Source organism: Apium graveolens, chromosome 7 (assembly GCF_009905375.1).
Source record: "Apium graveolens cultivar Ventura chromosome 7, ASM990537v1, whole genome shotgun sequence".
NCBI classification, from domain to species: Eukaryota; Viridiplantae; Streptophyta; class Magnoliopsida; order Apiales; family Apiaceae; genus Apium; species Apium graveolens.
The window spans coordinates 55,464,840-55,474,033 of NC_133653.1; the positions used below are offsets into that span (position 1 = coordinate 55,464,840).

The 9,194-nt window shown below is 32.8% G+C and overlaps 1 protein-coding gene across 4 annotated transcripts; it reads left to right on the forward strand.

The window, feature by feature from the left end:
- The first annotated feature begins 335 nt into the window (after positions 1-335).
- LOC141672579 (signaling peptide TAXIMIN 1-like) lies at positions 336-8,592 on the forward strand. Of its 4 annotated transcripts, none has more exons than XM_074479210.1 (3): positions 336-753; positions 1,383-1,506; positions 8,426-8,592. In XM_074479210.1, exons 1-2 carry the CDS (start codon positions 629-631, stop codon positions 1,504-1,506), a joined length of 249 nt encoding a protein of 82 aa, XP_074335311.1. In that variant the 5' UTR covers positions 336-628; the 3' UTR covers positions 8,426-8,592. The 4 variants fall into 4 exon arrangements, with proteins under 4 accessions (XP_074335311.1, XP_074335312.1, XP_074335314.1 ...); XM_074479211.1 differs by lacking the exon at positions 8,426-8,592 and adding an exon at positions 6,547-6,697; XM_074479213.1 differs by lacking the exon at positions 8,426-8,592 and adding an exon at positions 1,775-3,838.
- The last annotated feature ends 602 nt before the right edge of the window (positions 8,593-9,194 follow it).

Genomic DNA, 9,194 nt, shown 5'->3' on the forward strand with positions numbered 1-9,194 from the left:
ATTCGTAGACTGTAGAGTAATTTATGCTTAAAGTTATTCAAATATACAAGTTATGAACATGGTTATAGATTTCGGAAATCGGAAAGTTAAGGTACCGATTTTCGATTTATTAGGTGATTTTAAAAAAATTGAGTAATTTATCAATGATTTATTAAAAATCGATCAAACCGGATAAATATTTTTAACCGATTTTTTAACAATTTATCGACGATTATTGTCATAACCAACCAACAAAGAGTATCCAATATATTCCCAAAGAAGATTTTAACAGAATATGTATTTGAACGTAAATATAATCAGAATATGTTCGGATGTTAAATTAGTAAACATAATTCTGATATTTAAAATTGTTCAAATTTTTTAAGCAAGTGTTTCAACTTGCAGAGGAAATTATGAAGTTGTTCGCCCACAGTTGACTTGCTAGGCTGGCAACACCGAATTTGCTTTTTGTATAAACTATAGATCTATATATGTAGAAGCTGTTGCATCTAATGTACTATAAATTATTCTTGGTAATTGCTTGAGTTGTCAGCCAAAGGGTGTGAGTTGTTTAGTTTTCGGTGTTTACAACAAATTGTAAATTTTTACTAGATATACAAGAAGAGGGGAACTAGAGAATAGCAAAAGGATGTGTGGTTCAGGAGATGATGATGATCGTTGTCAATGCAGGCCTCTGGGGTTTCTTTTGGGTCTGCCCTTCGCTTTCGTTGCTCTGATCCTCTCCCTCATCGGAGTTGTCATCTGGATTGTTGGGTTAGTTCTCTCCCCTCTATACATAAATCCATGCTAATAGAGAGTATTTACTGTAGCCTTAAATGGAGTACTATATGTTCTGCAACGTAACGCGTAAGGGTACTCCGGCGAACAAAACCCGTAGTATATATATATATGCATAAGGGCCGGTTAGGCAGCCCTGTCCATGCACATAAATATGCAGGGACTGAGCCCGGAATTGGAGTATGGGGTGGCCAAATTTTTTTCAGGGTAACTAATATATATTTTTAATTTATTATATATTAAATAAATTAATAAATATTATTTTTAACAATTTTAATGTACAAAAATATACTTAAATCGATGTATTTAAATTCATAACTATTGTAAATATCATTAATATCAGTACTAAATTCATAAAATTTATATATTTTTGAGGGGGTGAAAATTGAAAATAAAATTTTTTACTATTAAATATATAAATATATAATTTTTTTTTCATAAATTTTTATATTAATTTTATGATTATACAGGAGTTAGGGGTGGGCTGCCTCCGTCCCTGTAAATATGTATAGATAATAGTTGATCATGATTTTTGTTCTGGTAAAAATTTTTATGTGTGTAATTGGGAGATGATACTGATAAGATATGTGTGGTTATTGGTGCAGGTTTGCATTGTCATGCATATGTCCATGTTGTCTGTGCGTGACGGTGATAATAGAGCTAGCACTTTCTTTAATCAAGGCTCCTTTTTCCATTATCAAGTGGTTCACAAAGAAGATCCCCTGTTAGGTTTTTGTCTTTCCGATTCTTTTTCTTTCTATTCTTGAGTTTCGACATTGATTACTTTGATTAGCCTGGCAGGTGGTTTCAATTCTTTTTCTTTTTTTTAACTGATTAGCGTAACTAAATTTGGTATATTTTGACGAATCCATATCTTCTAAATTTTTAGTCTCCATTGATCGAATATGCAAAGGATATCCATATCTTTTTAAATGTTCGAAAACTTTTGGTTCAGTTTTCGATGTTGGGTTTGGTCTCCATTGATTATAATATGCAGAGGATATTAGCGGAGAAGAGGTATATGTATGGAACCGAAAACTTTTGGTTCAGTTTTCGATGTTGGGTTTGGTCTCCATTGATTATAATATGCAGAGGATATTAGCGGAGAAGAGGTATATGTATGGAACATAACATATTAAAACAAGGTATATATATGGAGCATAACTTATTAAAAGCCTCGTAGATTCACAAACAAAGTTCAAAATGAACCATATCATTGCTGACTGAGGGAACCAGAATATTTGAGTGTTTTTCTGTTATGCAGCCTAGGAATGAACCAAACCTGTTTCTTGGTATGCAGGCTACGAATAAAACCGCCCCAACGCTACCCAAAAATTTTTGATGAAAGAAAAGAATAGAAAAGAAGAGATAGGAAAAAATAGAGAAGTTAATTTTTTTTTAAGATGTTCTCAAGTTATTCCTTATAAAGAAATGAAAATTTTGAAAATATTAATTTGGAGAGAAATATATTGAAAAGTATGTGAGAGCTTCTCCCCAAATTATGGCTCTGTTTGGGATTGCTGTTAAAAATTCATGTGCTGTTAGAAAAAGTGCTGCTGGAAAAAGTGCTGTTGTAAAAATCAGATGACTGTTTGTTAATTTTTTTGATTCGTATATGTTTTGATGCAAAAAATTAAAAATAATGATGTTTTTGGTAATGTTTGATGGTGAAATCATCATCTGCTTCCCGCACCAGCTAAAAATCAGCTTTTTCTAAAAGCATGGGTGACGTGCTTTCTCTAACAGCAGCTTTTAAGCGAAAAGCACTTTTCAGGAAAGCAGCTTTTAAATTTTACCAAACAGTTTTTTAACTGTTTTTCAGTGAAAAGCTGCTGTTGTTGTCTTGCAACAGCAATACCAAACACACCCTATATCATTTTTTGGGAATAAATTTTTGAGTGGAAAATTTTAAAAATTTTCTCACTCAATCTTTTTTTTTCTCTCCTAAAAAAAATAGGAAAAAAAATTATAAATTTTTTTCTGTTCTTTTCTTTTCTCTCCTAATTTTAACTGGAAGCATATAGTGTAAGAGAATCTAGAACAGGTTTTTAGTGTATTTCCTATAAATATTAAATCCAACAATATATTAATGTAACTCCTTGGTATAGGATTTTCCCATAAGAAAATATGGAAACTACTATATGAACAAAATTAATTTTAAAATAATTAGAAAATGTCACATGCCAGTAAATGGACCCATTGCATAGATATTTTTTTTTTAACAATTGTTTGTACTTTTTTTTTATATATATTTAGCATTACTCTAAGATTACTTTAAATTATAGAGAAACGAGAAAGATGAAATTTTAAGAATATAGTAAAAGAGGAACATGTTAAAATTTTAAGAAATAACTAACTAATTTCTTAAACTAAAATTCAGAGAAACTAAATTTTGTTTATATTTAGCATTACTTCACTAAAAATGAAGTTACGGCGTGCTCATGTTAAAATTTCGACGCAACTGCACATGGCTCTAAACTGTAAAGGCCTACTATGCTGTTGAACAAAATTAAGTTGTCTCTTAAATTATTATTAAGACTAGGTGAAATAAATTATCATTTTTTTTTAAAAAAAACTTTTAGTGAGTTAATTAACTAACTATTAACGAATTTTTTTTAAGAAAGGTATTTATTTTACTTTTATTTAGTCTCATGCCTTTGCCATTTTATTGATTGAGATTTTTTCAGCTCCTCCGTCTCTAGTTGCATTTTCTTTGCTAAAAATATTAGTGGGCAATTATTTATATTCAGTTAAGCCTTTTTATCTTCCATCTTCTTGTAAGGGTGACCCATCGTCATGTGCATACACAATTATTTAGCTCATTTTGTTATTTAAATTTCTCTTGTCAACTTTTTGCTCTATACACAATTATTTAGTTCATTTAGCTATTTAAATTTCTCGTCAACTTTTTGCTGTACAAATTTCTATACTCAACTTTCAATTTAACTTGAAATTGTACATGAAGTTTACTTGTTCCTGTTCCATAAAAAAAGTTCTCAACTTATAATCTCCATTTATTATTATATTAGTGTTCTTGTACCATGACATTACATTGCTAGTTCTAATCAAAGATTTTATAAATACACTCCTAATAAAGAAACAAAACAATTTTTTTATATAAATACACTAATAATATATCACAAATCCATAATTATTTTAGTCATTTGTTAGCCCAAAATTAGTGAAATAAAAATACTTAAAAAAATATTATTAAATTATATATTTAGAAAACTTTATATAAATTGAAGAAGCAAATTTAAATGATTATTTTTAGATGATATACAAGTTTTTCTTAGTGAGAACCCCATTAATAAGCCAATATAAAAAAAAGTGGATATTGATTTTAGATCACATGCCAATATTAAAATTTTGTCTTATAATCAATCAAGACTATAAATTAAAGACGATAGAGCATCCCAAATAACTACTTGCAAAATTGCACAAGTACATACTACACAACACAGGTATCCTGAAACTTAAACTGGGGCATTCCTTCCAAGTTCACTAAACAAAATATTTTAAATTATAAGTTCATTATGTTCTTGATGTTAATTCCAAAATCTGATGATCGGAAGTTGTTTTTTGATTTGGGAACTTAAACTTGTATATATGGGTTCAAGAATTTTCTTAATGAAATCCATAAATTGAGTTAAAACGAAACCTGAAAGAGTTATGAGATTCGTTTACTAATTAATTTAAATTAATTATTGATTTATTATTATTTTAAGTGGAAAAATAAGTTTATTGATATGTGGACTAGACTCGACTGGGGTTTATATAGGCTGAGATGGTCAACTCTGATTTAATTAAACTTATTTGAATATATATATATATATATATATATATATATTTATTTATTTATATTCTGTAACAGCTGAGAATTTAATATATATTCTGCAATGGCTGAGAATTAAGTATATATATATATATATATATATATATATATTTTTTGTAACGGCTGAAAATTAAATATATATATTCTGTAACGACTGAGAATTTAATATATATATTCTGTCACGGCTGAGAATTAAATATTAAATTCTGTAACGGCTGAGTTAATACAATATATTTAAGTCTTTCAGTTACACTTTCATTTCTTGTACTATAAATACCGAAAGAAAAAAGAAGGTGTATATATAGAGAAAAACACATCTCAAAAACTCTATATTTTCTCTCTTTTTCCTCTCTACTTTCTCTGCTCTCAAGAAAAGATAGTTAGTGGTTTTTCCGGCAAGTGAGGTGCTAGTTGAAGTTGGGTTTGTTGTTATTGTGAACACAAAGTTCAGAGCTGTTTTATCCTGGAGGAGTTGTTGCAAGCATCCCAACACAGCAGGCGGGGACAATTATATCTTCAAGAGAAGTCATGATCTTTGACAAGGCCTGGCGACTCAGTTGTTCTATTTTCTTATTTATTTGTACTTGTTCATACCTATGGCTTATGTCCTCTGCTCGTTTATAATTTTGCTAAAGTTATGGTGTCTGGTACAAATTCTGAACTTTCTTTGTTTTTAAAGTTACTAATATGCATGTTTTTTACCTTCATCTTTTGTTTCGTTAATTTTTGTCTTGGCCTTGACTTGTTAAATATTATATAACTGCCTCTATGTAGCTGTAGTAGTTAATATTTCCAACATTCTTGAAGAGATAATTAGTTATATATTATTTAGCATAATGGTTAGAGAAACTGAGATTCCTGCTAGTGGTGGTAGTTCTGGTGCACATGCTAGGGTCATTGATTGGACCACTTACAGTTTTCCACAAGCCGTTGAATTAACTGATTTGCTAGAGAAGTTCAATGGTGGCATCGGCTTTTCTCGTTGGCAGAAAATAATGAAATTGTGGTTGACTGTAAAGGGTTTATGGCCGGTTGTGGAGTATGAGAAATCGGTTGTGGATCAAGAAAAGGCTGACACAGTTAAGGCTTTTGCGAAGTGGGCTGATAAGGATGGGGTGACTACGGCGACCATTTTGGCTGCTCTAATGAACACCTTTTTAATATTTATTCTTTTGATGCCTATTCCATAAAACTCTTATGGGAGAAGCTGGACCAGACACACAATACTGACTCACAAGGTCTGGAAAAGTATTCCGTGGTTAGGTTCCTTGAATTCAAGCCGGTGGATAATAAGTCCATGACTGAGCAAGTGCATGAGTTCGGGATGATAGTGCATGCTTCAAAGGAGTCTGGAATGGACCTCCATGAAAAGTTCAAGGTTATGAGTGTGATTGAAAAGTTTCCAAAGTTTTGGGAGGAGTTCTCTCTCTCCCTAAAAAACAGAAACGAGAGATCACCTGGACCAACCTTATTTTGGACATCTCAGTTCAAGAACAACACAAGTCCAAACAGGGACATGTGAACATGGTAGCTCGCTGGTAAATGTAGCAATTGTAGGCTAGAAAAGAAAGGCCGTTGCTAAGAAAGTTAATAGTAATAAACCTAATAGTAACAAAGACAAGGCCAAGAAATTAAAGGAAAACAAACCGTGTTGGTCTTGTGGGCAGATTGGGTACTGGAGTAAGGACTGTCCTACAAAGAAAGCAAAGAAAACCGAGGTGGTAGCGCAAGCGAATGCTGTGCTTGGAACCGCAAGTGGGCCTGTAGTGAATATGGTTGTTGGTGAGGCTACGACTTCTGAAACTAACGTTGACCGGTATGTTTCCTACAACCCTGTACTATTTTTTACCTTTCTGTCAAATGAATGGTTGATAGATACTGGAGCTAATGTGCATATTTGTGCTGATATTAGATTATTTATATCTTATCAACAGAGTCATAGCTCGACATTAAAGATGGGCAATGCTAGTGCTTCTCATGTATATGGAGTATGAAATGTAGACCTAAAGTTCCTTTCAGGACATATTCTATCTCTGACTAGAGTGCATCATGTTCCCGGAATGCGTAGAAATATAATAAGTGGATGCTATTTAGTTTCTAATAGTTTTGAAATCTCTTTCAAGTGTAATAAAGTAGTTCTTATTCATACTGGTACATTTTTTGGCAAGGGTTACTTGTCAAATGGTTTATTTGTTATTAATGCTGAACCTATTTTGGGAACTTTGAATAATGATTTTATTCCTTCTGTTAACTGTATTGAATCCTCAAATTTTTGGCATGCTAGACTTGGTCACTTAAACTTTGGTGCTCTTAAGAATATGATGAACTTAAAGTTGATTCCAAAACATACCATAGAAAAGAATTCTAAATGTCAAGTATGTGTGTCTACTAAATAAATAAGGAAATCATTATATAATATTGTTAGGCATTCAGACTTGTTAGATTTAGTACACACTGATATTTGTGAATTTGTTGGTGTGTTAACTAAGGACCATTTTAGATACTTCATTACTTTTATAGATGATAGTAGCATATATTGTTATATTTATTTACTTAGACATAAGGATGAAGCACTTAGTAAATTCATTATATATAAAACTGAAGTAGAAAAAGAAACTAGTAAGGTGCTTAAATGATTGAGATTTGACAGAGGTGATGAGTATACGAGTAATGCTTTTAATGAATTTTGTGCAAACAATGGTATAGTTCATGAAGTTACTCCACCATACACACCTGAGTCTAATGGGGTTGCTAAATGACAGAACAGAACATTTAAAGATATAATTAATATTATGCTTATTAACTATGGGTTGCATAAATACATATGGAGAGAGGCTCTAAATACGGAGTGCCATATTTTGAATAGAGTCCCTTTGAAACACATGGATATGACAATCCGGGTCAAATCCCGAACCTTTTTCGAAAACCAGGTCAAGTCCCGATTACGAGTCCGAAAATAAGCCGAAGCATACTGTCCAGAGTGCAGCCAACTTGGGTTACGACAAGCCCACCACAGGACCCCAAAAGATCATAATTTGTTGGTGCACATAGTAGTAGTAATTTGCCTTATAAACTAAAAAGAAGTCCCAAATCTCCTCGATGTGGGACTGGGGTGTTACAAACTCCCCCACTTAAACTCTTGACGTCCTCTCCAGGCCCGAACAGACATCCCATAGGTGTTACAAAGTCCCCCACTTAAACTCCTGACATCCTTGTCAGGCCCGAACATACAACCCATAGGACCAAGGTCGTACCTCTCTAGCCATTGTGGGATAATACCAGCTGGCTTCGTGTCCCCACCCCCGGACCTCTTGCCATTGTGGGATAATACCACCAGCCTTCGTGTCCCCACCTACGGCAACTTGACGCATCAATCTTTCGAGAGTCGGCTCTGATACTATATGTGACAACTCGGGTCAAATCCCGAACCTTTTTTGAAAACCGGGTCAAGTCCAGATTACGAGTCTGAAATAAGCCGAAGCATGCTATCCCGAGTACAGCGAACTTGGGTTACGACAAGCCCACCACAGCCCCCCAAAAGATCATGATTTATTGGTGCACATAGTAGTAGTACTTTGCCTTATAAATAAACAGAAGTCCCAAATCTCCTCGATCTGGGACTGGGGTGTTACAATGGATAAGACACCCTTGGAGTTATAGAAAGGCAGGATGACTAGTCTTAAGTATCTTCGTGTGTGGGGGTGCCTTGCTAAGGTGCTTGATAGGTCCATATTATTGCATATTATTAATACCTATTTTATGTCCGTTTTCATAATTTTATTAATAAATAAATTGTTTTACTTTGTTTTGTAGGAAAATAAATCAAATCAGAATTCGAGTTGGAAAAGGTGCAAATAAGGAAGGAAGTGGACTATTCTAGAAGTCAAGGGAATTGGAAGATAAATAGAATCCTTATTGGAGAAGAAGAAGAATTTACTTTAAGAATCATACTTGTACTCCAAGAACCCAACCCTCATATTTTCCCTATATATATGAATCTCCTTTCTTGTATTTTACACATTCAACATTCCAACACCCAAAACACCCAATTAGTTATTTGTTTTGTTCATCTTTTTATCATATGTAGCTAAATTTGTTCCCTAGGATGAAGATGAAGTTAATTTAATTGCTTTGATATCTCCTCATTCCTATTTGTTAGGAATATGTGTATTAGTTTGATGATAAGTTAAACAAAACACTTAAGTAGAAATCTAGTGTTTGTAGCCTCAACGGATAAGACCATCTTGGCTATCCGTTGAAGGAGTAGCTTTACTTAGCAATAAGTTTAGTATTGTAGCACATTTCATTCTCTGGATTCAAGTTGTAATTCTTAGATGTTGTAGGAAATTATCAGTCATGTTGACTACTAGTGGATATGCAAATAGGAGGGCTAATTGTAAATATTTCATGCCTTGTAATTTTGTATAAGTGAAGAAGTATCAACTGATATTGAAGACCTTCAACGGATAAGAAACAAAGCTTCAACGGATGTCTCTAAAGCTTCAACGGATAATATCCATCAACGGATAAGTGCTTCAACGGATAAAGACTTCAACTGATAATGCATCAACGGATAAAGCTT

Excerpts from the sequence above, each read along its gene's own strand:
- LOC141672579 (XM_074479210.1), top strand. The coding sequence starts at position 629 with ATGTGTGGTTCAGGAGATGATGATGATCGTTGTCAATGCAGGCCTCTG. Across the intron at positions 754-1,382 it reads GTTGTCATCTGGATTGTTGG|GTTTGCATTGTCATGCATAT; the intron begins GTTAGTTCTCTC and ends TTATTGGTGCAG.